Genomic DNA, 26466 nt, shown 5'->3' on the forward strand with positions numbered 1-26466 from the left:
AGCAGATAGATGGTCCTGGCCTTGTCTGCGCCGAGCGCGCACCGGGGGCTGGCCCGCCCAGCAGCCAGGCGGTGGAGCTAGCACCTCCCGGGGCGCAAGATCAGAAAGACTGAGGGCTCTCGCGTTCCGAGAGCTCGCCGACTCGGTACGGCGTGGAGACACACCTGTCCGTCACGGCGCTCCCATTGGCCAGACCTCGCCACCCGCCTCCCGGCCACAGCCAGCTGCAGCGACTGCACCGAGCGCCCAGACCCGACGGTGACGCCGGGGGGGCGTGTCCCGGGCCCGCGGTCAGGGGGCGGGGCCTGCGGAAGGTGTGGCGGGGGCCGGCTGGGGGCGCGGGGGGCGGGACCTGGCGGTGACGTCACGGGGCGGGGCTGCCGCTCGCGCCTGTAGGTGAGCGCCGCGGCAGGGGTCCGCGCTCGCACTCGGGGCTGCGAGCCGCACGGATCTGGTCGCGCTTCGGCGTCCCCGCGCGCTGCTAGACCATGTCCTACGGGAGCTGCGTCTCGCGTCTGCTGCGGACGCGAGTGCAGTCGGTCCTGAAGAAATCCGTCCACTCCGTGGCAGTGATCGGAGCCCCGTTTTCTCAGGGACAGGTGAGAGGCACCCCCAGCCCAGCCCCGACGCGGGAGAAAAGGGCGGTGGTGTGCGGGGGACCGGGGCCGAGGGGAGAGGATGGCGAGAAGCGGCGCGGGAAGGGAGCCGGTCGGCTCCACGACTGGGCGCCGGGGAGCAGGTGGGGTTCCCGGGGTGGAAGACGGGCAGGGAGGGCGCGGTGCGCGGTGCGCGGTGCGGGCCGGGGAGGACCGTGCGTGATGGAGCCGAGGAGGAGGAGAAGGAGGCCGAGCTGGCCGCAGTGCTCGGAGCGGAAACCCACGGGCTGCGGGAGCAGGGACTGGGAGCACCCGTTTTGTTCTCTCCTTAAGCAGAGGACCCCGCGGCGGCGCAGGAGGCGCTCGCCAGCCCCGGCGCTCCCCGCGTGGGGCCTCTGCCCGCTCTTCTCACAAAGAGGGGCGCTGAAGCTGGAGTCCCCGGCACGCAGGCTTTGTTCCGTTCCCTCTCCTCTCCCGCAAGGGTTAGCTGGAACGGCCGGGCCTCCGCCGGGAGGGAACGCGAGGGCTGATGCTGCCGCACGTTTGCACGGGCTGGGAGCTGAGCGCCGCCGATTGCTTTATGGTGTGTGTGTATGGGGGGACACTGAACTCCCCCGGCCCCCCGAGGTCGTCCCTCGCCCCTGACTGTGTCATTTGTGTGGCAGAAACGGAAAGGAGTGGAATGTGGTCCAGCTGCCATTCGAGACGCCGGCTTGGTGAAAAGGCTGTCGGATTTGGGTAAGTGGTCGCGCTGCAGGCGCGGTGCAGGGCCGGGGATCGGGAATAGGCTGCCACGTCTCCCCTTCTCCTCTGGGTTCCAGCTGCAGCCTAAGACCCCCCGGAGGCTTCGGGGAAGTCTTGCCGTGGAGAGAGTGGCAGGCCGGGCGGTGGAACGCAGCGTGCAACCTGGGCGCAACCCCCCCCCCCCCCAGTCTTGCATTCCTGGCTCACTCCTGAGGTGCTTGTGACTCATCAGTCTCGGTGGTTTCCGCTCGTGACAGCATTCATTTCCCCGACAGGGCTGACAGCTTGATCTCGCTGGGCTTCCCTCGGTGGCTTTCAAACCTAAAAACACAGGATTCCTGAGCTCCTTCATTGGGTCTGAGGTAGAACCCAGTAACGTGTGTTTTTACAGGCATCCCAGGTTAGCCAGAATCAAAGTTGCGTTCTTGTAATTAGGATCCTACACCAAGTTTTCAGAACTAGAAGTAGATAAATGCCATTTGTAAAATAACAGAGGGGGCTGGCGCCGTGGCACAGTAGGTTAATCCTCTGTCTGTGGCACCGGCATCCCATATGGGCGCCGGTTCTAGTCCTGGCTGCTGCTCCTCCAATCCAGCTCTCTGCTGTGGCCTGGGAAAAGCAGTAGAGGATGGCCCAGGCTCTTGGGCCCCTGCACCCACGTGGGAGACCCGGAAGAAGCACCTGGCTTCGGATCAACGCAGCTCCAGCTGTTGTGGCCACATACTAGTAAAAGGAGGACCTCACTCTGCCTCTCAAATAAAATATTTAAAAAAAGTAAAGCTGAGACCCCTTTTAATTACTTGAGAGAGTGTGAGAACACTCAAGAGAGTGCCGCCATCCCTGGTTTACTGCCATGGCTGGCTAGTCAGAGACTCAATCCAGGAACTCAATCCAGGTCGCTCACGGGGGTGGCAGGAATCCCATTACTGGAGCCATCACCACTGCCTCCCCGGGACTGCATTAGCAGCCAGCTGGAGTCAGCGGCTGGAGTGGGGCGTTACACCCAGGCACTCCAGTGTGTGATGCAGGTCTTAACCATGGGCTTCCGACCCCAGGGAACCCTTCTTAGTAACAGGGCACCACTTCTCAGTACGTTGATAGGAGGAAGGCTCTTCCTTGTATCTAACCCACATGCTTCTGGCTGCAGCACAACGCTCCACTCGTCCATGTATTTTTTTGGCACTGTAAGTACAGCACCTGTGGAGGCAGAGATTCAAGGTGAATGGCAAGCTCCCTTCCTACTGGCTCTGGAATCTCCATCCTAATAAGAAGTTATCTCCTTCCAAACACCACAGGAGTAAGGAAGTCATTGAAATCACCTTGAGTTGAGGCTTTTTGTGTTTTAAGGCTTATTTAATTGAAAGGCAGAGTTAGAACGCGTGCCTGGGAGTGCTTCCATCTGCTGGTACACTCCCCGTGAAATCGGGCATGACCCCTTAAAATCTACACAAACATGTGGCCCTTTAAAGTTCCCCAGAAGCACCATCTGGGGTGCCACATGTGCTACCTGTTAGGAAACTGGTGCAGTTTTATCTATGGCGCGATCTACACCCTGATCTACATCCTAGGCCCTAGCCCCGGCCGCCATTGCTGAAAGCCAGGTAGCCACATGGCTCAGCCGCTGGTGCCAAGCTCCACCCCCAACCTAATGGGATTGGCTATTCCTGCTTCCTTGCCCGCCCTCCGGCAAAGTTTTAAAAGGGTCTGTACCTGAACACGTGGCTCTCTTGGCTCCTCTCCTCTGTCTCTTGTACTCTCCTCTCCCTTTTTCCTTTTTCGCCCCTTCCCTCCGGTCTGCTGGATTTTCCCCAATAAACCCTTTCCCTTACTCCGGTGTTTGGTGTGTTTTGTGACGGCGTAACACTACCGGCAATTGGGTGGCCATACAACTTCACATATGCTTATTAATAAATCCCCAATATCAATAAGCCCAAGAGGGTTCTTGCCTAATATTTAGAGAATTCTAAATACCGGCACAGATAAACGAGGCAGCATGGTACATTTTAAGCTTTTATTTAGTGCGAAAGGTATCTAGGAAAGTGAGGGCTTTAGTTCAGGTTGGAGAGAGGGTAAAGTCTGGAAACTAGGGTAGCGTCCATACCAAGCAGAGAGCAGGCCAAAAGCCACGTGCAGCCAGCGCCTTGAGCTGCTATCCACCGCTTATCACAGGCAGCCAAGCAGAGGAAGAGAGCCTTTTGCGACACTCCTTGCCTTTTTATATATTTTCTACAGGGGCGGAGCTTGTGGGCAGGTGGGCGCTTAGGTATGGTCAGGTAGAGCCTGATGTCACGTGGGGGTATGGTAAGGTATTGGGTAGGGCGTGAAGTCACACAGGGGCGTGGCGAAGGCGTGGTCTCCCAGCTCACAAACCTAATCAATTTTAACCTATATGCTTGCCTACTTCACCCACATGGCTGCAACAGCCAGGGCTGGGCCAGGTGGAGCCAAGAGCTTCATCTGGGTCTCCCACGTGGGTGGCAGAGGCCCCAGCACTTGGGCCATCTTCCTCTGCTTTCCCAGTGGGAGTGCATGAGCAGGGAGCTAGATCCCAAGTGGAGCAGCCAGGAGTCAAAATGGCACTCGCATGAGATGCTGCTGTCTCGCATGGCAGCCTAACCCATCTTGCAACACTGGCCCCAGCTTGAGGTGTAGTTCACGTTTGTCCGCTTACATGTGGGTATGGTGCCTTGGATTAAATACTCAAACCTCTTGTCTCTGATAAATTAACTCCTTCAACAGGGCGTTTCTCAGTCATTTTAGTGCCTCTTCAAATTCGCCAGCAGAGATCAAAGATGAACGGCTAGGATTCCGTCATCTGTGAGTGTGTCACAAGTTACCTAATGGAACTTTTGTTCGTGCTTGGTAAAGAAAATAGGACTATGGTCCCTTAAAATAGCTTGTACGTTCTGCCTATCTGAAAGAATCATTTGACACTGAAGACAACAATCTCTGTAATCACTATTTTTAAATACTGGACAAACGACTGCGGCCCACTGATGAGCTGGGCCAGGCACTGCTCAGGTTGTCTCTGGCTTCTGCCTGAAGCAGCTTCAGGCTTTTACAGAGGGGGCTTTTATACCGTGCAGCTGAGGCCGAGGAATGTGGTGGTGGTGGTGGGGGGGACGCGTTCCCAACAGCTTCTCTTACTCATGCTGTCCTGTCACAGCTCTTGGTAATTTTCCACTCTAACCTGGGGGTAGCCACGCTCCCTTACAAACTATCCGTCTTCCTCTTTAAACCCCCAGCCTCGTGTGATGGTGAAGCTTCAGCTTATCCCATTGTCCCTTTCTTTTTTTTTTTTTTCCAAATAGTTCTAGTTGTGCATTTATATCCTCACCCTGGAGCTGATTGGTCGCCCAGTGTCCACAGCTGTTTGAAATAGAATCTCATTGCATATTAATGAGATCGCGGCACTCAGCCGATTTCTAGCGTGAGGTTTTGGCCAAATCTCCCGGAATATGTTGGAGAAAGGTACCAAGAGACGTTTCCATCGCTCTCTTCCCAAACAGTACCAAAATGAGTCCTTCCAGCACTTTCAAATAAGTAGCATGGGTCGGATTTCAAGGGAGAGAAAGCCCACAGGAAGGGAACTCTTGCAAATCTTTGCCTTTATTCTTTGCCCTGCTACAGAGGCTGAGGTGTTGCCATGGCATCGGTTAAGCTTCCTGTTCTCCTGCATGAATGTTTTTAATTTGTGACTGGGCTTGTTTTTTTCCATCTCCCTGTCCTTGGTGAGGACATTCCGTGGTTCTCGCAGGTAACTGTTTGTTTTCGTTATGTGAAGAGGGCCTAGGAGAGATGAAGAGGCATCTGCTGAGTGGTCCGCCCTGACAGCCACGGCCACTGGCCCTTTCCCCTTGAGAAGCAGAGTGCGCGCTCTTTGGGTGACGATCAGCCCTTACCTGAGATTCGCACTTTGAGGTCTCCGTCTTTGACTGCGGTCACTTGACTCAGCCGTGGTACTGAGGAAGCCCCAGTGACTGGGACCGGGCCAGGAAGCCACTGGGAGCTGTTCTAGTTCCTTTCAACTACACTGAGCAGATGGATTCTTCCATTGGGTGCTCTTATAGAGCAGGAATCCCCTTGGTTGAGATCCAAGCATCTGCTTGACTGCCCCAAGGACTGCTGATGGAGGGCTTGAGGAAGTTGTTTAAACTTAGGATCTCTGGTGACTAGATCGGCGCGTGGATTCAGGGATCTGTATTGGCTTTTCAGAGTCGTGAGTCCAGTTGGATGGACAGTGATGCTTTAGCCTGGCTTCCGTCCTGTCATCCCACGGCCATTACCTTGAGCGGGTTCACCGATTTGCAGCCTTCGGCTGGCTGGTCTTCATCACATAGCTGTGTTCCTGAAACGTGCTCCTTGGTGAGCCAAGACTCCGCTCCTTCCTGGGCCTCCTTCCTGGACGCCTTTGTGGGATCCTTCTCTTCCTGACCCTCAAAGGTTAACGTCTCCAGTGTCCGGTCACTGGCATCGTCTCACAGATGCCCTAGGGGATGGAGTCATCCACTCTCCACTTGCACAGCTTTGCTCTGACCTTCAATTAGGATGCCATGCGTGTTCCTCCACCTGTGCCCTAAGTAGCCTGATCTCATTCTCCCACTTCAAACTTATGCGCAAAACAAAGATCATTTTAACTTCCTCCGATCTTCCTCCTGCTCTCTCCCGTGTTGCTAACACTGTTGCCCATGATCTAGTTACTCTTAGTTGAATTCAGACCCTCAGCCTCTTCCCTTTCGTCCCTTACATCTGTTGCCTGGGAAGGCATGTTGGTTTTACCTCCTAAATGATTTGAGTTTTTTCGATAATGGTACTGCTTAGTTTTGTTTGTCTTCTCATATCCAGTGATGACTTTCAAATGATATCCTTTCCCTTAATTCACTTCTTTAAAAAAGATTTTATTTTATTTGAAAGGCAGAGTTAAAGAGGCAGAGAGAGAGAGGTCTTCCATTTGATGGTTCACTCCCCAAATGGTCATAACTGCCAGAGCTGGACCAATCTGAAGTCAGGAGCCTGGAGCTTCTTCTGGGTCTCCCATGCAAGTGCAGGGGCCCAAGCACTTGGACCATCCTTTACTGCTTTCCCAGGCCACAGCAGAGAGCTGGATGGGAAGTGGAGCAGCTGGGACTTGAACAGGCGCCCGCTGGGACTTGAACATGCGCCCATATGGGATTTGACACCGCAGGCTATGCTACAGCGCTGGCCCCTAATTCACTTTCATTACCACCACAGTGATCTTTCTAAAATGTTAATATGACGATATTTTTCTATTACTTAAAATCTTTTCAAAAAAATTTTTGAAAGATTTATTTGAAAAGCAGAATGACAAGGGGGTGAGGGGGGAGAAAGAAAGAGAAATATCTTCATTTACTGGTCTACTTCCCAAATAGCCACAGCAGCCACATCTGGGTTAGGCTGAAGCCATGAAGCATCCAGGTCTCCCATGTGGGTGTCAGGGGCCAAATCCCTTGGAACACCTTTGCTGCCTTCCCAGGCACATTAGCAGGGAGCTGGATCAGAAGCGGAGCAGCTGGGAGTCAAAACCGGCATTCTGATATTGGAGACCAGTGTGGTGAGCGGTGGCCTAACCCACTATGCCACAACCTTGGCCCCCATTTTCATGAACTTTCTTTTTTAAAGCTTTATTTTATTTATTTGAGAGACAGTTACAGAGAGAAGTAGAGACAGAGAGAGAGAGAGAGGTCTTCCATCCGCTGGTTCACTCCCCAGATGGCTGCAATGGCTGGAGCTGAGCCTATCCAAAGTCAGGAGCCAGGTGCTTCTTCCAGGTCTCCTGTGTGGGTACAGGGCCCAAGGACTTGGGCCATCTTCTGCTCTCCCAGGCCATAGCAGAGAGCTGGATCAGAAGAGGCACAGCCAGGACTAGAACCAGCGCCCATATGGGACACCGGCGCTTCAGGCCAGGGCTTTAACCCACTGCTCCACAGTGCTGGCCATCATGAACTTTTGAAGTTCTTGTGTTTGAACACTATTAAGTTCTAGGAGAACAAAACAAATTCTTGTTGTCGTAGAACTCCGATTCTAAGGAGACAGAAGTGAAACATACAAGTATGTCAGATGGTAATGAAGAGTGAAAGCCAGGGGTGGGCAGTGACAAGTGTTGGACGGTAGGAGCATTGCAGATGTAGACAGGAGTCCTGGTGACTGCTTTGTGAGTAGACCTTGGGGAGGGGAGGGGAGGAGCCTTGTGTATCTGAAAGAAAGGCATTTCAAACAGGGAACAGTACGTGTAAGGGCCTAAGGGCCGTGAGGCAGAAATGTGCCTGGATTGGTACTAAAAACCAGTACTGAGCTTTAGTCAGTCGCTGCCCTCTGGGAAGGGGTGAGCCTTCTCATCTCTGCTGTTTCAAGGAAAACCAGAAACCCGCACGTTCATGGTAAATCCGAGTTGCTTTAAATCAAATAGCAATGTCCGTGAAAATGATGGAGTAAGATTGCTTAAATTCTCTTTCATAAAAGGAATGAGAGAGAGAATCAGCTTTTTCAGGACTCTGGAAAACAATGAAAGGTTTGCAGCAACCCAGGGAGCGTTTATCACAGAGACACAGCTGGATCTAGAGAGAACAGCAAGCTTTGTGGCATCTGAACTTGCTCTCCCCGTACGTCCCCTGCCCAGCTCGGCTGCAGCCTAGAAAGCCCAACAGCCGGTAGGCACAGGGCAAACCAGGAGGGGCGGGTGTGTGCCTTCGAAGAGGAAGACGATCCCCACGGAATGTCACTTGGCCGGTGTGGCGCGCCTCTAGCAGGCCCCACTTGCAAGGCTGTCTTTATTTGGCCAATTCAAGTCAACAGGAAAAGAATACTCTCAAGGGAATGGTTCTGGGACGATTGGAGATCCACTTAGAACAACTGAATGGGATACTTGCCTCGTACCAATATAAAAATTAATTTAAAATGGATCAAAGTCCTAAATATGATGCTAATAACCATAAAACTGTTTTTAAAAAGTAGGAATGAATCTCTGGGACCTCGGGTTATGCAGCAGTCTCTTAGATAACCCACCAAAATCACAAGTGACCAAAGAAAAATTGTACTTTGTCAAAATTTCCAACTTCTGAATTTCAAAGGACACTATCAAGAAAATGGATAGCCCATAGAGTGCAGAAAATATTTGCAAATCATATCTGCTAAGGTTCCAGTGTCTTGAATACTTAAGTAATTGTAATAATCTGAATTTAAAAATCAGCAGTAGATTTTAATAGACATTTCCCTAAAGTGATACAGGTGACTGGTAAGCAATCATTAGAGAATCGCAGATAAAAAGCACAGTGGGATACTTCACAGTCAGCAGGAGGCTGTGAGGTACACAATGCTGTGTGCTGGTGAGAATACAGAGGCTAGCACTGCTGGTGGCAATGGAAAACTGTGGCCATCTTGGGAAACCGTCTGGCAGGGCCTGAAATACGGTTACCACGTGATCCAGCAATTCTACTCCTATGTTTGTACTTAACAGAACTGAAAACATGAAGGAACTCCACAAAGTTCATGCAAATAGAATTAAAAGGGAAGCCTATTTTGGTACAAAAAGTTTTGAAGTCTACGCAGTTTTTTTTTTTTTTTAATGGTATCTTCCGTGAACTTTCTAAAATCTCTTATGCCTGAATTTCAAAACTTTTATACCAAAAGTAAACTTTCCTTAAAAAAAATTATTTGAAAGAGTAGCACAGAGGAGAGAGAAAGCACAACCTTCCATCTGCTGGTTTACTTCCCAGATGACTGCCATATTCTTAATATGCACAAGGGATCATACTGTGAGGGTGAGGTTATTCTGTTAGGTTTAATGCTATCAGCCCCACCTGTTAACACTGTGGAGTTGGGGATTAAGTTTCCAACAGGTGCTCTTTGAGGGGACATTCAAATTACAGCAGGGATCCAAAGAATGACCAAGCACTCCACTGCTTTGGGCCTTGTCTGTGCTACACTGTCTTTGGGGGATGGGCACCTGTTGGGGAGGAACAGGAGCTGAGGCCTGAGCTGAGAAGTGGCATCTTTTTTTTTTTTTTTTTTTTTTTTTTTTTAAGATTTATTTGAAAGTCAGAGTTTGAGAAGGAGAGGCAGGGAGCGTAGTAGAAGTCTTCCATCACTGGTTCACTCCCCAAATGGCTGCAACGGCTGGAGATCAGCCGATCTGAAGCCAGGAGCCAGGAGCTTCTTCCGGGTCTCCCACGAGGGTGCAGGGGCCCAGGGACTTGGGCCATTTTCTACTGCTTTCCCAGGCCACAGCAGAGAGCTGGATGGGAAGTAGAGCAGCCAGGACTGGATCTGGCGCCCATATGGGATGCTGGCACTGTAGGCGGCAGTTTCACCCACTACAAGTGGTGTGTCTTTAGGCCTCCATCCTTAGTCCCACCTGGAAGGTCCGTAACAGTGACCAGTTGCATTGGACTTGCTTTGTGTTCCAGGCCTCCTTTATATTGCAGATTCTTTTTAGAAGAATGTTCAGTAATTTCCCAGTGCTGTAGAAAAAGCTTCCATCACTGATGATGTACCTGGTACCATGCTGGATCCATATCAGGCTCTGTTGGGATTTGGCAAATTTCAGTGTCTTTGTTTGTAAAGGCAGCAAAGCAGTTACCTTACCCCTCTTAAAAGTTACTTGATATATAGGCTGGTGCCGCGGCTCACTAGGCTAATCCTCTGCCTTGCGGTGCTGGCACACTGGGTTCTAGTCCCAGTCGGGGCGCCGGATTCTGCCCCAGTTGCCCCTCTTCCAGGCCAGCTCTCTGCTGTGGCCAGGGAGTGCAGTGGAGGATGGTCCAAGTGCTTGGGCCCTGCACCCCATGGGAGACCAGGAGAAGTACCTGGCTCCTGCCTTCGGATCAGCGCGGTGCGCCTGCCGTGGCAGCCACTGGAGGGTGAACCAATGGCAAAGGAAGACATTTCTCTCTGTCTCTCTCACTGTCCACTCTGCCTGTCCAAAAAAAAAAAAAAAGTTACTTGATATCTGACATTCACCATGCTCCAGATGCTGTGCTAGCCACTGGCCATTATCCCATTGTATAATTTGCAAAAACCAATTATGCCTACCTCACAGGCATTAGGATGGCTACCTTCAGAACAAAACAAGTCATTGTTGAAGTGTTGGTGAGGATGTGGAGAAAGTAGAACGCCAGGTACTGTGGTAGGAACGTAAAGTGGGGCAGCTGCTACAGACCACGGTGTGGTGGTTCCCAGAACATTAAACACAGAACTACCACACGGCGATCCCACTTCCGGGTCTCTATCCAAGGAGCTGAATGCAGAGCCTTAGAGACTTGTACACCCAGGTTCAAAGCAGCACGACTCACAACAGCCAAAAGGTGGAAGCAGTGTCCATTGATGCGTGAATGTGTACACACACTGTGGCACGTTCAAGGGAGTATTACCCAGTGCTAGAAAGACAGGAAATTCTAAAATGTGCTCGATAAGGGTGAACCTTGGACATTGTGCTGAGTGGAATATAAACCAGTCTCAAAATGACAGACACTTCATGATTCCACTCACTTGAGGTCTCTAGAGACGGTAGAGTGGTGGTTGCCGGGGGGGCTGGCAGGAGGGACAGTGAGGAGTTACTGCTTCATGGGGACAGGTTGGCTAAGAAATTAAAACCGGAATTTACAAGGGGGCTTCAGAAAGATCATGGGCAATGCATGTGCTCTTTTGAGTCTCTCTTTCCAGAAACTTCTTGAAGTCCCCTCATATTAAGAACAAGGATAGGTGGTCACTCGATGATTGGGCTCCTTGGGGACGTGACAGCGCTATGGATTTGGAAAGTTCCTTCTACCCTGTTTTGGCATGTTGTTTTGAACTGTAAATAAAAGTGAGACGTAAGAAAGGTAGCCTAAGACGCGTTCCAAAGTCGTGGAGGTGGTGGACAGCCCCGCTTCCTGCCGTTTAGAACCTGCACGCTGGCTCGGCCCAGACGGCTGGGTTCTCCGCTCTGACCAGGACTGCAGCTACTCAGAGCAGCGCTGCCTGACTGTGAGCAGTTTCTTGTCAATTTTTTGAAAGATGCAGTGAGAGGGAAGCACAGATATTCCATCCATTAGCTCAGTCCCCGAATGCCCAACGGCTGGGGCTGGGCTGGGCTGAGGCCAGGAGCCAGGAAATTCTCACACGCAAACATCTACTTAGTGTCTTCATCTTCACCTTCCTCATGCTGGCCCTTAGAGATATTTTCCCATAATCTTCAAGTCTGTTTTTCTTTTTTTTTTTTTTAAAGATTTGTTTACTTGAAAGGCAGAGTTAAAGGGGGAAAGACACACACACACACATACATATCCACATATCTCCCATCCTCTGGTTCACTCCCTAAATCCTAAATGGCCACAACAGCCAGGATTAGGCCAGGCCAAAGTCAGGAGCCTGGAACTGCATCCAGGTCTCTCATGTAGGTAGCGGTTCCAAGTACCTGGGCCATTTCTGATGCCTTCCAAGGCACGTCAGCAGGGATGCTGGGTCAGGTGGGGGGGCTGGATCCAATGTGGATGGGCCAGGACTCGAACCAGCACTCATGGGATGCTAGCATCGCAAGCAGCAGCTTAACCTGATGCACCACGATGCCCACCCCCAGTCTGCATTTTTTTCCCACTCCAGTGTGAACTCCCTTCCTGTTGTCTCCTGAATTAGTTGTGTCAACAAAGCATACCCTCCTCCAGTCTCCTTTTAAGATTGCAAATTGGAGTCCAAAGTGATGATGGGTTATGGAAAACGGATCATCTCCCTCTCAGGTAGACGGTGGTAGAGGGATCCAGAGCTGTTTGGGTGGCTCTGTTCCTTGAAGTTCAGGTCTAGATTCTTGTCTACTGCAAGGCCTCCGGCTTGCTGGCAAAGTTCCCTTCCCAAGTTGCTGCAGGGCACCTGTGCTTATCCTGTTGGCCAGAACTGGTCATGTGCCACTTCCACTTGAATTTAGTTTATTTTACATCATGTTCCACTTAAACATCTTCTCTCTGCAGAAGAACAGATAGTGAACAATTAACTTTCAGCCACCTGAGGGTACTTTAAACATTTTGTGGAAGAATAGAATTTAAAGATAAGCTGATTTTGGTGCAAGAAAAGTTGAAATCTATGCTGACAAGGGTTTGCCAAAAAGTTCTTGAAAAATGAGTATTAAAAATTACACATGGCTGGCGCCGCAGCTCACTTGGCTGATCCTCCGCCTGCGGTGCCGGCACCCCGAGTTCTAGTCCTGGTTGGGGCACCTAATTCTGTCCCAGTTGCTCCTCTTCCAGTCCAGCTCTCTGCTGTGGCCCTGGACGGCAGTGGAGGATGGCCCAAGTGCTTGGGCCCTGCACCTGCATGGGAGACCAGGAGGAAGCACTTGATTCCTGACTTGGGATTGGTGCAGCGCACCGGCCGTAGCAGCCATTTGCAGGGTGAACCAACAGAAGGAAGACCTTTCTCTCTGTCTCTTCTCTCTCACTGTCTAACTCTGCCTGTCAAAAAAACAAAATTACACATGGCTTTGAAAACTTTTTAATTTTTATATGACAGAGCAAGGGAGCTTCTGTTTGCTGGCTCATTCCCTAAATACCCTCGATGACCCCCTGGGACAAAGCCGAGAGCTGGCAACTCAGTGCAGGTCTCCTATGTGGGTGGCAGGGACCCAAGTACTTGAGCCATCACTGCTGCCTCCCAGGGTCTCCATTAGCAGGAAGCTGGGATCAGGAGCTAGAGCTGGGATTCGAACCCAAGCACTCCGTTAAGGGATGCCCATGTCCTAGCTACTAAGCTAAATGATTGCTCCCTCTAAATATTTTTGCGAGGGCTACATCGTGGCACAGTGGGTTAAGTCACTGCCCGTGACACCGACAGAGCGCCAACCAGAGTCTTGGTTGCTCCACTTCTAATCCAGTTCCCTGCTGATATTATCAGGAGAGCAGCCCAAGTCTTGAACCCTTGCTTCCCCTGTGGGATACCTGGCTGGAGCCCCTGGCTGTTGTGGTTTTCCTTCCGTGCGGTTCATTTGTAAAGGAATTGATCTCACCTGTAGATAGGGTTTCTGTTTGGGTTTTGCGTTTGCATCCCCATATGCCCTGGGATGTTTGTCTTCTCTATTTCCTGTAAGCTGGGCATGAGATCCAGACCCCTGATCAGGTTCAGGTTTGCGGGTTGGCTGTTGTGTTGGCAATTCTGCATCAGGAGGTGGCAATGTACGCTTCCATCCATGATCTTATCGGCCACCAAGTATCACCTAGAGTTGACCCGTTCACGGTCTCCATGTTTTCAGTGGGATCGACCTAACGCCTCAATGCCAGCGTAGCCAAATGTGAACTTAGCATCTCTTCCACTCCCTTCCCGATCTCTAGCCAAGCCAGAGAGCAGAAGGGCAGGCCTCGTGTCTTTCCCCCATGCCCCTCCCTGCTGCTGCCTGCTCTACTGTTTGATCTAGCGCCCGGGAGCTCCAGGCCTGTCCATTCCTGCACTGTTCCCTGGGTGGTCCGTCTGAGATGCAGATGATCCGCCACTTCCTGACCTGACCACCTGAGCAGCTCCCCAGTGCATCTGGGCCCTGCCTGTGTCCTGCCTCATCTCTCCAGCCCTCTGCAAGCACGCTGGGCTTTGCTCTGCAGGGCTGAAGCTACCCTGTGCCTCTCTGGCAAGCACTCCTCCTTCCCCCTTTCCTCCTTGGCTCAGAGAGTGCCTCTTCTGAGAAGTCCTAGCGCTTCCTTTCCTGGTCCGTTCCCACCACACCCTGTGCCAACGGTGGCAGAACAGTCGGCACTGGACTACTGGTTTCCCACCTGTCTTCTCCCACCCGTCTGCTCCGTGAGGCTGCCACCAGACCTTGCCTCTGGGTCCCTCGGACTGAGCGGGGTGCTGGGCAGCACACGGGAGCTGTTGAGGGACAGAGTGGGCAGAGCTCACTCCTGAAACCTCAGTCACTTCCTGACTCCTGGGATTCCCCCCCCCCCCCGCCCCATTATGAGTTCTTTTCTCTCAAAGTGATTTGCTACTTGGAAGCCACGTGGTTTCCCAGATATTTAAGAATGAATGCCTCCTAGGGTAACTGTCTCATTTCCAACTTTAACTCTTGCAAGGCGACTGGCTACCAGCTGGCAGATCCAGGCTCGATGCTAGTGGGATAATAATGGCCAGTTATTGCCCCTTTTTGAAACATGTTTTAAAGCCAGGGCAGGACTAAGGCTGACTTCTAGTCACTTCCCACAGATGCTGTGTCATCCCTTTAGTACTCAAGCTAGCACCCTTCCGAGACAGAACCTGAGTGCTTGGTTTAAATAATTCAGCCTTTGAATATATTTACCTGTCCCTCTCTATTAATTCTATTAATGACCAAACTCTCATGGCGTCTGAGGGTATGTGAAGTGTGTATGGGAATACTCAGATGTGGAGAAAATTGTTATCTTCCTGGCTCCCTCTCTCTTGCAGAGATAAGAGAATAGGAAAGAGGTGGAAACCCCTTCCTTTGTGACCTGGGTTGAGTCCCAGCAGGGAGTGAGTGGCCTTGTGGCTGTGCTAAGGGAAAACTGTCCTTAGGGACTGCTGCAGACTCAAGTCGTGAGTGACAGCTGGACTCTAAGATTTATTTTTACTTATTTGCAAGGCAGAGCCACAGATGTCTTCCATCTGCTGGTTCACTCCCCGAATGGCTGCCAGGGCCAGAGCTGGGCCAGGCCAGGAACCAGGAACTCCATCCGGGTCCCCATGTGATTGCAGGGGCCCAAGCACCTGGGCCGTTCTCTGCTTCTTTCCCAGGCGCACCAGCAGGGAGCTGGAGCAGAAGTGGACAGGCAGGACTTGAATGGCACTCTGACTATGGGATGCCAGTGTCACAGGCGACAGTTTAACCTGCCATGCCACAATGCCAGCCCCTGACGGCTCGGCTCCTGATGAGCCGTTTCAGTGAGATCAGTGGGCTTAGAGTAGTACTTTACCCCCAAGTTGCTGCTCTCTCTCTGGTTACATACTAGTGCTGACACTAGTAGGCCTTCGGTTCTCAGAGCCGCTCAGCAGTCTTGTCCTACTGACTTAGAAAGCCAGCAAAATCCTCCTCTTGCCTCCATCCTGCCTGTGCCAGAAGCAAGCTGCTCAGCGGCCAGTCGAAGAAACTCTGCCCTGGCTCAAGTAAGTGGTCCAGAGGGCTGGCACAGGTGTGGGTCAGAGGGCCACCCGTTCCAGAGCTCATCTTAGAAGACGGCACCACCTGATCGCCTGAGGCCAGGACAGATGTAGCTGGAGAACCAATCAGTAGAAAATGTAACTGATGTTCCAGGTCCTCTGTTACTGTCTTCAGCTAAATCCTCAAGTATGGTTTGTTTACACTCAAGGATCAGAGCCATGCTAAAGCATCTATTGACACCATGTTTATATCCGCTCCTGAGATTAACTTTGGTGGATGTTACACAGACAGATCCTAAGTGACTGGCCTGGATCCTCAGGTCCCCGTCCATCCTGGAGCCCCCAGTGCCAATATCTTTGCCTCTCTTCCTCGTCATGGTCTTCGCTGCCTCCAGGAGCACCTGCCTGGTGCGGAGACAGGAGAGCAGAGTAGGGAGGCAGGAGTTACTGAGCCGGCCCATCTCCTCTGGGACTCTGAAGAAGTGCGCTGGAGCAAGTGTGTCTGCTTCCTGGCTATGCTTTACTGCCCCAATGCACCCCGTTTACTCTGGAGACAGGGCTAGGGAAGCAAAGCGCTGGCTTGTGGATCGTTCAGAACACCTGGTTCTTGGGGTTGTACAGCCTCTGGACATTAAATGCCCTAAGTCTAGATCTCTGCGTTTTGGTGGTGGTATTCCAATGAGTGCACCTAAGTGACAGTTGTTAACAGAAGTGTTAGAGATGAGACAGAAATTCTGGTCCGAATTAATCCTGCGTTTTTCTGGTAACACTGCAACTGTTCTCCATAAGCTGGTATTACAGGCTCAACTTTGACATTCTAAGAATTAGCAATGCATCCCTTTAAATGACTAGGAATTCTCTTTACCCAGGGCCCTAGTTCCACATACGGCAGCTGAATTTGTAACTCGTAAACATTTCCATCCTGAACCAGCTGCACGCTAAGAGGCACCTTGCTTTTCTCCTAATCTGTTACTCTGCCCGTGGCTCGCTCTCAAGACGGCCACTTTCACGCCCGGCTTTCTTAACTTGCTGAGTCTCTAGCAACCGGAGCCACCTGTGAAAGTCAGCGCGGTAGTAAGAATGGGGTACATTGATGCTGTGGGAAACTCCTGCTCTTAACACTGTCTCGTGTGGGTCTCTAACAAAGGGTCATTCAAGCTTGCCCCAAGTAGCTGGAGCGATTTGGCCTTGCGGAGTTTGCTCTGTAACGTGGACAGTGGAGCCAGTGGAGGATGTGGGGGCTGCCAGGCGTCTGTAAGGTGCCCAGCATGGCGTGGTGTGATGTGTGGCAGTGGACCCCTATGACGTCCCCTTTCTTTCCTGTCCCTGGCATCTTTCTGGGACTCACTCGCTGGCCCCAAAATAGAAGTGCCAGTCATAGATACTGCTAAGGTCGGGCAGGGCTGTTTTGATTCCTTCCCCACCGCCTGGTTGCATCATTGTGTCATGTACCTGTGTCCTCTTTCCACTCCACTGGAGCCCGGAGAGGTTTATCAAGGCCAAAGGCAATGTCTGGGCCGGAAAGAGCACAGTAGTAACTGGTGTATTTCATTACCAGCACATGAGACAGGACTAGTGAAGCTGTGCCAGTGTATAAACAGCAAGTGAAAAACAAGAGTCCTTTCAGATTGGTGCCAGATCTGACACGAGAGCTTCCTTGGTTTCAGGCTCATCTGGTCTTAGAGGAAAGAACAGCTATGGAATACCAGGTCCCACCTGTCCTGTATTTGCAGACATTCAGCATTGGGCTGAAGCAGAACTGGAAGGCGCAGCTTCCTCAAGCGTGACAGGCAGACACCAGGGTTCCCTCCCTCTTAGTGCTGACTGTCATTATGGCTCCAAGAGTCTACATCAGTGAGCCCACTGCTTATGCCCCATGGACCAGAATTTGCCCTAGTGTTGTGGCCAACAGGGCCCCCAGGTGGGCTTATTCTAGGCTCTTGTTTACATATATGAAAGAATTGAAGTACATGTAAGGTGTACAGGAAAGCAGGATTTATTTTTATTTTTTTTTTAAAGATTTATTTTATTAGAGAGAGAGAGAGGTCTTCCATCTGCTGGTTCACTCTCCAGATGGCCACAATGGCCAGAGCTGTGCCAATCCAAAGCTAGGAGTCAGGAGCTTCTTCCGGATCTCCCACGTGGGTACAGGGGCCCAAGGACTCAGGCCATCTTCTACTGCTTTCCCAGGCCATAGCAGAGAGCTGGAAAGGAAGAGGAGCAGCCGGGACTAGAACCGGCGCCCATATGGGCCGGCACTGTAGGCAGCAGCTTTACCCGCTATGCCACAGGACCGGCCCCAACAGGATTTATTTTTAAAGGGATAGCACATACTCAGATGTGAGGGTGGACAACCTCTTCATGAGGAAGGAAGGATGGCTGCCCCCACCAAGCTAGGGCCACCCCTTTATAGGGTAGGAGGTGGTACCCTAATTGAATATTCAAATGGGGCAGAGTTTGAGGGGCGTGAATTCCACTCACCTCTGTCCCCCTTTTTGGGAGGAGGGGAATCTCGGAAGTTTCTTGGTGTTTTCAAATGGGGCTGCAGCATACACGTCAGTCATCCCGGCACCTTGGGCGTGATGGGGAATGGGTGTGCTGAGCCTGCAGCTGTGTCGCATCAGCATGAAGTGGGTGGCGTGGGTGCAGTGCTGGGCTGCAGCACAGAGCCTGCTGCCGTCTCCCAGCTCCTCTGCTCTCTGCTCCTTGCCTGCCCACATCACCAGCACTCTGATAAACCAATACCTTTTTTTTTTTTTTAAGAAAAGATTTATTTATTTATTTGAAAGTCAGAGATACACAGAGAGAAGCAAAAGCAGAGACAAAGAGGTCCATCTGCTGGTTCACTCCCCAGTGGGCCACTACAGCTGGAGCTGTGCCGATCCGAAGCCAGGAGCCAGGAGCCAGAAGCCAGGAGCTTTTTCTCTGTCTCTGACGCGGGTGCAGGGGCCCATGTACTTGGGCCGTCTTCTACTGCTTTTCCAGGCCATAGCAGAGAGCTGGATTGGAAGTGGAGCAGCTGGGACTCCAACCAGCGCCCATATGAGATGCCGGCACTGCAGGCAGCAGCTTTACCCGCGATGCCACAGCACTGGCCCCAAACCACTACCTTTAACATTACTCAGTTCATCCTACTCTTAGAAAAAATTAACCTCCCATCAGCCTCCCTACTCAAAAAACTAGCCTATTGGTTACAACTCGCGTTCTCAGCAACCTTATATCACATTGTTCTAATATTAAAACATTTTATTGGCCGGCTCAATAGGCTAATCCTCTGCCTGCGGCACTGTCATCCTGGGTTCTAGTCCTGGTTGGGGTGCCAGATTCTGTCCAAGTTGCTCCTCTTCCAGTCCAGCTCTCTGCTGTGGCCCGGGAGCACAGTGGAGGATGGCCCAAGTGCTTGGGCCCTGCACTCGCATGGGAGACCAGGAGAAGCACCTGGCTCCTGGATTCGGATCAGCGCAGAGTGCCGGCCACAGCGGCCATTGGGGGGTGAACCAATGGAAAAAGGAAGACCTTTCTCTCTGTCTGTCTCTCTCGCTGTCCACTCTGCCTGTCAAAAATAAATAAATAAATAATTTAAAAAAATCTTATCTAAGAGGGAGAGAGAGAGAAAGGAGTGAGCTTACTCCTCAAATGCTCAGAGTGGGGCTGGGCCAGAAGCCGGGAACTCAATCCAGGTCTCCTGTGTGGGTGGCAGGGACCCAACCACTTGAACCATCACTTGTTGCCTCCCAGGGTTTGTACTGATAGAAAACTGGAATTGGGAGCAGAACTGGAGCTCAGACCCAGGCACTCTGATATGAGGTGTGGGCTTCCCAAGTGGCGTTGTGACAGCTCTGGCAAAGGCCCACTCCTCCAATACTCAAACTTTTCATTCCTATTAAGTTGGCCAACTCTAGTCTTATGGGTGTCTCAATGCTGTTGGCACAGTTAGCACTGGTGGAGCAAACTCCTGAGAGCTACATCATGATGGTATAATGTATTTGGCAATTCAGCTCTGTAATGAACTAGAACAGTTAAAAAATAGTAAACACTGGTAATCCTGGAGCAACCAAGGTCTCAGTGTTTTGAGTTGTTAATTACTTAAAGGGTTACAGCATTAGAATTAAACAGTCCTCGATGGGCCAGAGTTTTTGCCTATCCACCAAAATCCACATTCTGCCTCTTCTGGACATAAGCTAGATTTGCATTTGCTGGCCAGTGCCACATGAGCAGGGGCAATGTGCCACCTCAGGCCACCAATGCTTTCTTCCCCTCTGCTGCTTAGCACCTGGGAAGACCTGGCCTTAGCCACAAAGCCCTAATCACCAAAGCTCCCTGCTGAGCTGGAATCCCTGCCCTGGGTGTTCGATGAACAGGAAACAGTGTTTGAGTCGACTTTGGGGTGGGGGTGCCGTTCGTCATGTGTCGTGTTTACACATAAAAGTCTGAGAGAGTAGTGTATGGGGAGCAGGACAGGGCTTTCCACCATTACATATTCAGTTTCACAAATAATTCCTGTTGTTAGTAACGAGGGTGGGAAACAGCAAAACAGCCCTGATAATAAACTTAGCTTGCTGTAGGAGTCGTCACCTGACACTTAAAATTATGGCAGTTGCAGGACAGATGGAGTCCTGTAGGGTGGGCTGCTCGGCCAGGCCTGTCAAGATAATCCCTCAGCTCTGCAGATCCAGAAACACAAGGCTTGCTGTGTGCAGGGGTCGCCAGGTGTGCAGAGCCCGAGGCTCACGCCGACCATGCTGCATAAACCCAAGTGCCCGTGCATAGCTATGTGCAGCAAATAGTTCTTCTAGCACCCATGGGCTGGAAGCTCTGGTTGGTATGAAGGCATCTGGGAAATAAAGCGAATAACCAGAGGCTGTGTGGTGATGGTGAGAAGGAACCAGAGCAAATGGGGTTGGATAATCTTGGGGGAATCACCATCCAAGCTGTGATTCATTTGGTGAACAACCGCAAGGAAGGGTTACACATTTACTGACCAAAATCCTTTGACCATGAGACGACCAAATCTCTGGAGACTCCTTTTTAGGCTTTGTGCAGTTTTCTTCTGATAAGTGTGACAGAAGATGGTACTCTGCTAACTTGTTTTTTACTTATCAGAGTTTATATCTTAGTATCTGTGATTGGACTTGAGTGTTCCCCAAGTTCTAGTACTTATCTTATCACTTTAATTTCCCTGCATTTCTTATTGGTCATGTGTGGTTTGGCAAGTTCAAGTACCTGGAAAGTGGTTCTGAAAAGTTAATATTAACATTATTAGATTATAAAATCTTTTATGACTGTAGATCTAAAAATGTGACAACACCGCAGACATGCTCTGGTGTCTTCTATCTAGTAAGACTCAGGCTGGATCTGGTCTAAGGAGACTGCTGATAACTGTGGAAGCAGGAACGCCCTGGGATGAGCTCCACTGGGCAAGACTGTCCAGTCCAGGAGCGTGCCGTCAACAGAAGCAAGACCTGATAGTGACTTGAAGTTAAAGCTTCTTTTCTCTGAAGTCCAAAGTATCCTCCCAGATTTTTTTTTTTTTTTTTTTTTTTTTTTTGACAGGCAGAGTGGACAGTGAGAGAGAGAGACAGAGAGAAAGGTCTTCCTTTTGCCGTTGGTTCACCCTCCAATGGCCGCCGCGGCCGGTGCGCTGTGGGCAGCGCACCACGCTGATCCGATGGCAGGAGCCAGGTACTTATCCTGGTCTCCCATGGGGTGCAGGGCCCAAGCACTTGGGCCATCCTCCACTGCACTCCCTGGCCACAGCAGAGAGCTGGCCTGGAAGAGGGGCAACGGGGACAGAATCCGGCGCCCCGATCGGGACTAGGACCCGGTGTGTCGGTGTCGCAAGGCGGAGGATTAGCCTAGTGAGCCGCGGCGCCGGCATCCTCCCAGATTTTAAGACTGGTGAAGTCTATAATGACTTACACCTTTTTTAATGTCTTAAGAATATTTTATAGATGTTTTATTTGGTCATTTTTCTCTTGGTACCCCATGTCTTTGGCCTGTTGTCATATTCTCCCACCTCTTCCCTCCCACCCCCCTTCTTATTTTAGTTCTCGGGATCTTTTCTGGTTTGGGGCCTTCCTCCCATATGATTATTTCTTACAATGCACTGACAAAGACTGTAGCTATAGGTGCGTCCTTCCTTCAGTCAAGAACAGGATAAGCGTTTCTATTTTGCTTCTAAAATTCCTTTTGGTAGCAGTCACCTGCTTGGGTTTATGTTCCTTATTATTGCTTCTCAATTTGTCACTTTCCTTTAGAAGTTTGGTTCTGGACTCAGTTTGGGTTCAAGAGTTAGGTCAGTCTGATTTAAATTCATGATGAGTCCCATGCTGGTTTTAACCCATTATGTCCCATCCTTCCTATATCTATATAAGGACACCCATAAAAATTTTAACTGAGCAATAAATATACCACCTACTACTCTGAAGTATTGTTTTTAGAATTTTATTCTTTTGAGAAAAGTGAATGATTATAGCATTTGAAATTTAAAACTCATTGTGCAGTGGCATAAGCTATACTGCAAAAGCTAGGGATATAATCAATGATAACATTTCCTGATAATTCAAATCCCTTTTTGATACAGCTGAGTTATTTATACTTATACCTAAAAGTAGCAGCCAAACTGGGTAGGAAAATATTCAAAGCTCTCAGAATACTTATTAGTTCATAATGTGCTGGAATCAGGAGGGATTCTTTGGGAGACAAAATATAGTAAATACAAACTCTGAAGCCAGCTGGCCTAGGTTTAGATCCCTGTTCTGGCACCTAGCAGCTCTGTGTGACCTTCAATTTTCTCATTTACGAATAGGCATATTTTAGTGCCTTATACAACTGTCCATAAGATGAATAAGAGTTTGTTGGGGGGCTGGTGCTGTGGCATAGTGGGTAAAGCCACCACCTGCAGTGCGGGCATCCCTTATGGGTATCGGTTCGAGTCCTGGCTGTTCCACTTCAGATCCAGCTCTCTGCTATGGCCTAGGAAAGCAGCAGAAGGTGGCCCAAGTGCTTGGCCCCTGAACCCGCATGGGAGACCTGGAAGAAGCTCCAGCTGTGAGGCCATCTGAGGAGTGAACCAGCAGATGGAAGACCTTTTTCTCTCTCTCTGCCTCTGTGTAACTCTACCTTTCAAATAAATAATCTTTAAAAAAAAAATCTGTTGAATAGAATAGTGCTTTGGATGATGTAGTTCTCTTCTACAATGCTTTAGGTTCTCAGATTTACTTTTTATTTAAGAAACAGTGTATAAGAATTTGTGTTTTCATAGTAAGTCCATAGTAAATTCTTCAAGTCCTGTTTCCTCTTGGTATTTTACTTCCACTGTATAACTCTGGGGTATTTGAAGTCCAACTGCTACTGATTTCATGACTGTTGGCTAAGTCAATTAAAATCTCTGGATTCACTTTCGAAAGCCTAGGTTCTTTTGCAAAATGTGTTCACAACAGGATCTACCTCTAGGGATCACTGGGAGGATCCAGATGATCCTGCCGCCGTCAGGGACATTCATTACAAAACAAGTCTGTCCTACGCTTTGCCACAAGTGACTACTCATGGCCCAGGCCTGTCACAGTTGGAATAGCACATACAATTCATCTTTCCTCGTTTGTTTTCAGGCTGCCGTCTAAAAGACTATGGAGATTTGAGTTTCACTCCAGTCCCCAAAGATGATCTCTATAACAACCTGATAGTGAATCCACGCTCGGTGGGCCTTGCCAACCAGGAGCTGGCTGAGGTGGTTAACAGAGCGGTGTCTGGTGGCTACAGCTGTGTCACTGTGGGAGGCGATCACAGGTAAGCTGGGAGCCTGGGCTAGTGGAGGGCTGGCTCACAAGATGCTTTGACTGTCCCTCAGATCCTTTAGCTGTTTCTTCACGTGGAGGAAATACCCCGTAGAAAGCTTAGGGTATGATGTACAAGTATATAATAGCATTTTGAAAAAAATTTGTTTGAAAGGCAGAGCAAGGGAGGGGAGAAGAAGCAGACCTTCCATCCACTAGCTCACTCCCCAGATGGCTGTAATACCATGCCTGGATCAGGCTGCAGCCAGGAGCCAGGAACTCCATCCAGGTCTCCCACATGGGTGGCAGGGGTTTCAACTACTTGGACCATCTTCCACTGCTTTTCCAGAAACATTAGTGACCACAAGCAGTGGCTTAACCCGTGTGATAGCATTTTTTTTTTTTTTTTTTTGACAGGCAGAGTGGACAGTGAGAGAGAGAAAGACAGAGAGAAAGGTCTTCCTTTGCCGTTGGTTCACCCTCCAATGGCCGCCGTGGCCAGCGCACTGCGGCTGGCGCACTGCACTGATCCGATGGCAGGAGCCAGGCGCTTATCCTGGTCTCCCATGTGGGTGCAAGGCCCAAGCACTTGGGCCATCCTCCACTACACTCCCGGGCCACAGCAGAGAGCTGGCCTGGAAGAGGGGCAATTGGGACAGAATCCGGCGCCCTGACCGGGACTAGAACCTGGTGTGCCGGCGCCGCAGGCGGAGGATTAGCCTAGTGAGCCACGGCACCGGCCCGTGATAGCATTTTTTTAAAACTACTTTGAGGAGCTGGCATTGTGGTGTAGCAGGTAAAGCTGCTGCTTGCAGTGCTGGCATCCCATATGGCCACCAGTTCAAGTCCCGGCTGCTCCACTTCTGATCCAGCTCTCTGCTATGGCCTGGGAAGGCAGCAGAAGATGGCCCAAGTGTTTCGGCCCCTGCACCGGAGTGAGAGACCTGGGGGAAGCTCCAGGCTCCTGGCTTCAGATTGGCCCAGCTCCAACCATTGCAGCCTTTTGGGGAGTGAATCAGTGGATGGAAGACCTTTCTCTCTGCCTCTCTGTAACTCTGCCTTTCAAATGATTAAATCTTAAAAAAAAAAAAATCTGCTTTGAAAGAGAGACAAATGGGGAGCTCTGATCTGCTGAATCACTCTAAGTACCTACAACTGCTCTGGGGCTTGGCTGGGATGAGGCTGGGCCCGAGAATTTAATCCGGTGTCTCATGGAGGTGACAGGTGCTCAACTACTTCAGCCATTATGGCCACCTCTCAGTCTGCATTAGCAGGAAGTGGAGTCTGGATCAGAGACAGTTAGCAAATCCAGGAACTCTGATATGGGGGTGGTCATCCTTACTGGTCTTAACCACTAGGCCAAATGCTTACCCCTATAGTAGCTTTTTTTTTTTTTTTTTTTGACAGGCAGAGTGGACAGTGAGAGAGAGAGAGACAGAGAGAAAGGTCTTCCTTTTGCCATTGGTTCACCCTCCAATGGCCGGCGCGTGGCTACCGGCACACCGCACTGATCCGAAGGCAGAAGCCAGGTGCTTCTCCTGGTCTCCCATGGGGTGCAGGGCCCAAGCACTTGGGCCATCCTCCACTGCACTCCCTGGCCACAGCAGAGAGCTGGCCTGAAAGAGGGGCAACCGGGACAGAATCCGGCGCCCCGACCGGGACTGGAAGCCGTTGTGCTGGCGCCGCAAGGTGGAGGATTAGCCTATTGAGCCGCGGCGCCGCCCAGCATTTGTTTTTAAAACAATTTTTATTTGAAAGGCAGAGTGGCAGAGAGAGGGAAGGAGACAAACATATCTTGTATCTGCTGCTTTACCCCCCAAATGCCTGTAATAGCCAGGGACAGGACAGGCAAAAGCCAGGGAGCCAGGAATTCCATCAGAGTCTCCCATGTGGGTGGCAGGAACCCATATGCTTAGGCCATCATCCGGTGCCTCTCGGGCACATTAGCAGGAACCTGTACCAGAAGCACAGAATTAACTGGGACTCAAACCACATACAATGATATTGGATGCCAGTGTTCCAAGTAGCATCTTAACCTGCTGTACCACAATGACCCCCAGTAATAGTATTTTTATGCCCAAGATGATGCGCTACTGAGACACAGTGGTTTTCCCTATACAACATGTTGTATCCACAGCTAGATGTACATACTAAGTGCAGGGGTGGCTGAGCAAGGTTTGTAGGTGCTGTCTTGGTGCTTACCTAGTGGAAAGGTTTCTTAGGACTTTCACCCAGCACTCTGAAAGCTTGGCAGTAGCCATCAGCAGGCTGAGTGCAGGCATTTTGTTGGCATTTCTGCAGATTAGTCTGTTAAAGATTCCCTCTTGGCGTGTAAAAGGAATTTCTACCTCCACAGTGTCTCCTAGGTGCCTAATGCAATCCTGCGCTCCTGGTCTCTTAGTCGATCAGTGTGTACTTTATCAAGCACTGTTCTGTTTTCTCAACAGTACTAGGGATGTGGGAAACTGTGATCTGTTAGAACTAGATGAAATAAGTCCATATGCAATGAGGGGGAAAAAAATCCCTAATACCGAGTTCTACAGAATTTGAGAAGGGATCAGTAAGACTTCACAGGGGAGTGTGATTTGAGCCACGTGGTGAAGATTTCTGGTAGAAGAGGCACTGAAGTAATGAGTACTTCTTACATATTTTATTATCATCCTAACAATGCCACGAGGTAGATGTGGTTTTATCTAATACATTCGTTAGATAACTTATCCAGGGCCTACAGCCAGGAAGTAGCAAAGTGGGGAATTCAAATCCGAAGTGTCCCCCATGGCAATTAACTTCCTTTTCCAGATCCAATTTAGCAGTTTCCACTGAAGTTCTCAGAGGTTTTCAGATCTCTAAATAGAAGTCAAATCCTTGTTAGAACTGGAGAGGCAGGTGGATTCCTCATCAGGAATACAAATCAGGCACACCAAGAGCGCTCAGACCCAGCTGCAGTATTACTGTCTCTGGAAGTTTACACAGTCTTTCTTCTGATCCAGTCTCATCACCTGGGGATCTCTCAGCAATGTGATTCCCAGGCCTTGGTTCTTTTTTTGCCTGCAGCTATCTGTACTGTAGCCATGTGCTCTAGATTGGATAACTGAATGTGCCTCAAAGGCCCATGTGTTAAAGGCCAGGCCCCTGACATTTTATGGTACTGGTCCTGGAGTGGAAACTTAAATTCAAATAAGGGTAGGGCCTTTGGGAAGTGACTAGGTTGAACTAGGTTAAACTGAGCACAGCCCCAGTGGATCGAGTCATGGTGCTTTTCAAGGAGA

The 26466-nt window shown here is 50.4% G+C and overlaps 1 protein-coding gene across 1 annotated transcript in view; it reads left to right on the plus strand.

The window, feature by feature from the left end:
• Nucleotides 1-488: 488 nt before the first annotated feature.
• Nucleotides 489-26466, plus strand: part of ARG2 (arginase 2) — a 35239-nt gene continuing 9261 nt past the window's right edge. Inside the window, 3 exon segments of the mRNA NM_001082181.1 lie at nucleotides 489-599; nucleotides 1262-1334; nucleotides 23033-23210. Of these exon segments, the coding sequence (NP_001075650.1) occupies nucleotides 489-599; nucleotides 1262-1334; nucleotides 23033-23210 (362 nt within the window).

This window comes from Oryctolagus cuniculus, chromosome 20 (genome assembly GCF_964237555.1).
Source record: "Oryctolagus cuniculus chromosome 20, mOryCun1.1, whole genome shotgun sequence".
Classification (NCBI taxonomy): Eukaryota; Metazoa; Chordata; class Mammalia; order Lagomorpha; family Leporidae; genus Oryctolagus; species Oryctolagus cuniculus.